A 6000-nucleotide genomic window follows, 5' to 3' on the forward strand; every position below is an offset into this window, starting at 1 on the left:
CCCTGATGGTGTAAACAGGTGCTCCAAATACTAGCTGAACAAGCCACTCCTCCACCTGATCTTATTTCTACTGTTAAACATCTATATGAAACTAAGCTGAAGGTCTGTATGCTAGCCTTACATTTCTTATTGATTTCATGACAAGCAACTGGGTTCTATACTTAATTTTCACCAATGGCTACTGTTGCAGGATGCTACTATCCTGATTCCTATGCTATCTTCTCTTTCCAAAAATGAGGTGCTTTTACTATTTAAACCCTTATTTCGAATGTCATATCTCTTATAACTTATGAGATTTGATTTTGATCTTCAATTTCTCCGTTAAGAGGTAGTGTTATGTATATATTTCTGCCATTTGAGTTATATGCATGATACATAATGCAGTCAAGCTTAAACGTTGTAGAATCTGATATGTTACTGTTAGTAGTCTGTTTCCTAAGCATGGAAAATTTTGAAATATTGCCTCCTATACTGTGATATTAGGACAGATCCCTACCCGTGCCAGGCTGCCGTACTTGGCACTTGGTAAGCTATACATCTTTTAGCATCATTTATCACCAACCGGGTAATTTTTAGGATGCATTATAAAGGTAAATCTTCGATAGGTTATATTTATGGCCATTACGTGTGGTTCTGAGCTTGTGAAAAATTTCCAGTTTACCCACCTTTGATGCTGTTATTATTCTTCCTTTCTCTTTCTTGACGGGCGTTGGATGAACTTAACTTTTTCACCCTGTATCCTCTAAAGAATTGTTGGAATCTTCTAACAGGGTCCTTCAAACATACTAAGGATATGTGGTACCGAGTGTGACAGGAAAATTTTATACTTCCTCCGGTTTTTTACATGTAATGTTTCCCTGAAGTTGCATATTACTTGCAATGTTGACATTTTTGGCAATATATTCTCCCTTTCTCTCTAATAGCACATGTCGGTCCTTTTTTTTCTTTCTTATGTTCTCCTCTCCTAAAATCTTGTGCCATTGTTCAATGCTACAAGTTAAAAAAATGCGAGAAGTAATATATTGCTCACGCTCTTAACTTTTTTTTCTTTCTGTAAGACAAGGATGATATTTGAGCTAAGGCAAATTTGTTACTGGATTTCGCTTAATCCACATTATTGTTAAAAAATATATAGGAGATACTAGTGGTCAGTGGAAATTGTATGTTATGACTCATAGAAAGAGTGAAATATATACTTGATCGAAAAAGTATTTCACGCTGACTTTAATAGAGGCTATATTAGGTTCAAGCTTGTTCCTAATTTATCCACTCTATATTGGCTCAATGTTTTATATAGGGTTGCCTTTTCACATTGCAAACCTAAGAGGGTAGCAGTCATGGGCTCATGGCTGACTTTCTTTTTTTTTTTTTCCTGGTGGTTTGTCCTTCAAGCTCTGTATGATTTACTCTGTGAACATGGCAGTCTTTTCTATATCTAGATTATGTGTACTGCTGGATTAATCGTTTTGTGGTCTCAGGTTTTGCCCATATTCCCTCGACTTGTTGAACTTTCACTCGACAAATTTCAGCAGGCGCTGGCTCACATATTACAGGTGCAAGCAAATTTGATATTGTTATTACATGGTCAATTTTCGATCTGGATTTAGAGCAACATCTAGCTGAGAACTCTGTGGGAGGGAATTAGCCTGGAAATCAATGGTCCTTCACTTGCCTTATATCGGCACCCTATACTCTTTGCAAGCAGACTTTTGCTTAAATAATTCAATTTTTTTAAAGTGTCTGCAAATTTACTGCTTTTGCTTTTAGAAAGCATACATTGAAATTAGAAAAAATTGACCCGAATAGCACCAACTATTGGTTTGGTGCACAAAACAGCACGAACTAAATGAGGTGTGATGCACAACACAAACTTTATGGCATAGATGCGCGAATAAACATAAACAACGATTTGGCATGGTTCCACATCACAAACTTTAAGGCTTGGGTAAATGAATCTCAAGCCAACATCGTGATGTATGTTGATTCGCACACCTATGCCATAAAGTTTGTGTTGTATATCACACTCGTTTAGTTCGTGCTGTTTTGTGCACCAAACCAATAGTTGGTTTTGTTCGTGCCAATTTTTTCGTGAAATTATTAGATGACACATTTAGTATTGATTGCCCTGATCAAAATCCACACATCTTTGAACATTCCCCTGCCTACTGCTAATTCTAGCGTGACCCCATTATGTTGCAGGGATCAGCTCATACTGGTCCTGCGTTAACGCCTGCTGAAGTTTTGGTTGCTATCCATGACATTGTGCCTGAGAAGGAAGGTATTGCGCTAAAAAAGGTATGTTCTTGTTTGATGAGGAATTTAGTCCATGCATGTTACGTCGTATTATGGAGTATGGACTATGAGTCCACGACTACAATTTTCAGTGTGTTTATCCTCATTTTGAATTCTGAATTGTTTTAAACTAACTGGAGTACAATGTTATTCAGTGTGTTTCTTGTAGTTGTCTGATGCTAATGTACTATGTTATAGTTTCTTGAGGATGACAAAACAATTGATGCTCATATTGCTACATGCCTCCGTAAAAAATCAATTCAGAGTCAGCCTTCCGTACTGATTTGGTGTTCAATCTTGCTCATTAAGTTTCGTTAACCAAATAAATCAAATAAAGTTGCATCCTGCCTAATCAAATGTTTTATAAAACATGCATCATGTGGATCGGAACTTGTTAGTAAAAGAGCTTGTGCACTAGTGTCCGTTTCTTCAATTTTGCACATCAATCTTTTTTTCACGTTTTCAGGTAACAGATGCTTGCTCAGCTTGTTTTGAGCAACGTACCGTGTTCACACAGAATGTCTTGGCAAAGGCGTTGAACCAGATGGTTTGTATTTTCATTGATTGTTGAATTATTTAGTTGGCTCTTTATCTCATGCAATAATATATCTATATGGAAACTTTTCCAGGTTGATCGAACTCCGATTCCTCTGCTTTTTATGAGAACTGTGATCCAGGCAATTGATGCCTTCCCTGCTCTGGTAAGTTCCTTCCATCTTAACAGCCTTGCAATTTCAAATGGGTAGTTTAGGAGTATCTGCATTATCAGTGTTTGTCATAAGAGATTCAGAATTTAAGTAGTTGAAGTGGACAAATGGAAGGTACTTAGATTTTTGTTGTCTGTCCTGGTGTGCTTTTTGAAACTCCTATGTTCCTATTCTGTGTTTACTGAAAGATAAATGTATGTACTATATCAGAAAGGTTTTAGCTCACTATCCTTTTGTGTACGGTGTCATTTCAATCCTGTTAGAGAAGTATTTTAGTTTTGGTTTAGTGTTAATACGAAGAGTATGTTTATTAATAAACTTCAATTTGGTCAACAGGAATGTAAGAGAGACTTAAGATGTTAAACAAATAGAAGAGTAAGAGAGAAATGTATAGTGTGGAAAAACACGCTTGTGTTAGGGCATGGAAGTGGATTTGGGAGTTGGAGTGGGGTTTGTGTAATAGGGGATTTAATTTTGTTTGGTCCGAATGTAAATTACGAATTGTTATAATATTAATTAGAAAGGAAATAAATAAAAAATTGGTACTCAATATTAATGATGTTAATAAGTTTAAGCTAGGAGGGGTGGTGATAACCTAGAAGTTGTTGGTTATTGATGAGCCTCCTCTGTCAAAGAATATTAATCTTCCTAGTCAGAAAGCAATTGCAATAATAAACAATGTGTGAAGAATGAGAGTAGAATAAACAATTGCATGAACACGTATTGTTTGGTGATTAATAAACATGCTTTTGTTGGAACTTGGGTCTGACTGTTAACTTTGTACGAACTTGAACACATGTATAGATCAACTCTAGCAAGTTGCTTTATTAGCATTTGAAAGTTTGATTAATATCCCAGGCATACATGAGACCATACGTCAAAGAAAATTAATCTCCCTTGTCAGAAAGCAAAAAAAAAAAAATATCAAGCACTCCTTGGAGATTAATTACTTTGTTTTGCTTTCACATCTACAGACGTAGGACCCTTATTTGGTGCAAGTATCAAGCACAGACAAGCTTGAAACAGATTACTCTTTGAAAACCTGTGACTTGTCTAGTATAACTGCAGCTGAACTCCTTGGAGATGATGCATAGGACATAATAGATCGGTTTTCTCGACACATTATAATATTTGTGTCATAAAATGTGGCTGAAGTTGCTCCTAAATCCTAAGTCAAACATAGGAACATAAATGAAGAAGAAATAGTTTGTAGGAAATGCAGGGGAGTATAAGATTAACGTCGAGTTCTTGCATGCATGCTTTGTTTGTTAATAATCAATTATGTACAGAAAACCTACTGCCCTCTAATATTTGCAATGATCTTGGAAGATACATAGAGGGGCATAATATTTTTGGCACGATTGGGTTTAATTCCACATTCAACAACTTTATTTCACATAAAGTTGTGTCTACTGTCTACAATCGGTATTCTGAGTTATATAAATCCTCTGGATGGATCCAAAGAATTTGACCATATTACACTGTTGTATCCAGGTTGATTTTGTCATGGAGGTTCTCTCTAAACTCATCAGTAGACAGGTGATCCTAGTGTCCAATATTTTGTGTTTTTCGCCTAGAATTTTTAATAGGGATTGTGGACAAAACTGAAATTTGATGCAACACTTGTAGATCTGGAGAATGCCAATGCTCTGGGTAGGGTTTCTAAAATGCGTGTACCAGACGCAGCCACACTCATTCCATGTATTATTAAAGGTAAACTGAGTATGTTCAAGAAATGAGCAATACTTATTTTGAATATTAGGGTGTTTTTTTCTGCCAACCCAAAGTCATTTTGGGACCAAGGCTTTGTTGTTATAGGGTGCTTTTTTCTGCTACATTTTGCAATTTGTATAATTTTTCATATGCTTTTCGGGATTTCGGTTGTACTTTGCAGTTACCTGCACTCCAGCTTGAATCCGCACTTAACAAATACGCTAACCTCAGAGGTCCCCTTACAGCTTTCTCAAGCCAACCAAACATCAAATCTTCACTACCAAGGTACTGACTTTTTGGGACTTTATTGCTGGAATTTCTGTAGACTACCTCGTTGTGAAATCGTGGTTGCAGATTTGCAATTGTGGTATTTTTACAATGGTCGAGTATTTAGAGATGACCTCCTTTAGTTGCACTAAAAAATGTAAATTGGTGTGCTGTGATGTGGTTATTGCATATGTTGACGTGCTTGAAGATTGATTAAAAAACATATACATGATTTTTTTTTTCCAAAATTATTGGTCTAACCAGTTTGATGGCTGCACTTATTACTGTTTCACACAAGCATATCTTCGTTTTTGTACTAAAGATGTCGGAATTTGCAGTATTACTGAAATATTGTTTTTCTTTGGCAAGATCAATCCTTGAGGTTCTTGGGCTTGGAACTGAATCACATTCGACGCAACCACAACATGCAAATCCCTTGTGTACGTCAGATACAAGCTCTGTTCCTGGGACAACATCAACGTGATAGCCGGAGTAACAGATTGGCTTCAGATTCACCTCGTTTTTTTTTTCTCTGAGGTTGGCCTAGCTTCCCAGATTCATGTCATTATGCATGAAAAAAGGAGAACTGGGTTCCACTTGAAAGTTCGAGTTGGTAACAATGGCTTTGGTGGGAACTAAGAAAGTATCTGCATGTTGGAAATGCAACGAATTTCAAAGCGATCTCAGAAGAGGATTATAGGCAGTGAAATGAAGAGATTGTGATTAGGATGTTTTGTGTTGACAATCTGCTATGTCTGCAGGTTATGTATAATAATAGCTGTACATTTGTATTTCTCTTTAGTCTTCTCTGTGCTCCTCTCATGTCGATTTTGGTATTGGTTTTTGCCTCAAGCCCTCAATTGGGCCTTTCTAATAAAAAATGTCTTTGTAACCCCGCTCCTTCCCTCCCCTGCCCTGTCTTTTATGCCCCTTTCTTGTGGAGTAAGAGAAGTTCTATATTGGATCAGAATCTCGCGCATGTGAACCTGACCAATTTAACAAGCAATGCCCCCTCAGAGTG

At 36.8% G+C, this 6000-nt stretch overlaps 1 protein-coding gene across 3 annotated transcripts in view; it reads left to right on the forward strand.

Annotated features, from left to right (window-relative positions):
* The window catches only part of LOC104905104 (uncharacterized), a 30842-nt gene extending 24971 nt beyond the window's left edge, over positions 1-5871 (forward strand). For all 3 annotated transcript variants that reach the window (XM_010693548.2, XM_057396032.1, XM_048647048.2), the window contains 10 exons: positions 19-102; positions 191-238; positions 1479-1553; positions 2200-2295; positions 2759-2839; positions 2922-2993; positions 4494-4538; positions 4629-4712; positions 4894-4997; positions 5349-5871. In XM_010693548.2, coding sequence (XP_010691850.1) covers positions 19-102; positions 191-238; positions 1479-1553; positions 2200-2295; positions 2759-2839; positions 2922-2993; positions 4494-4538; positions 4629-4712; positions 4894-4997; positions 5349-5463 — 804 coding nt within the window. In that variant the 3' untranslated portion in view covers positions 5464-5871. The remainder of the gene's footprint in view (positions 1-18; positions 103-190; positions 239-1478; positions 1554-2199; positions 2296-2758; positions 2840-2921; positions 2994-4493; positions 4539-4628; positions 4713-4893; positions 4998-5348) is intronic.
* Positions 5872-6000: the final 129 nt, after the last annotated feature.

This window comes from Beta vulgaris, chromosome 1 (genome assembly GCF_026745355.1).
Source record: "Beta vulgaris subsp. vulgaris cultivar EL10 chromosome 1, EL10.2, whole genome shotgun sequence".
In the NCBI taxonomy this organism is placed as follows: Eukaryota; Viridiplantae; Streptophyta; class Magnoliopsida; order Caryophyllales; family Amaranthaceae; genus Beta; species Beta vulgaris.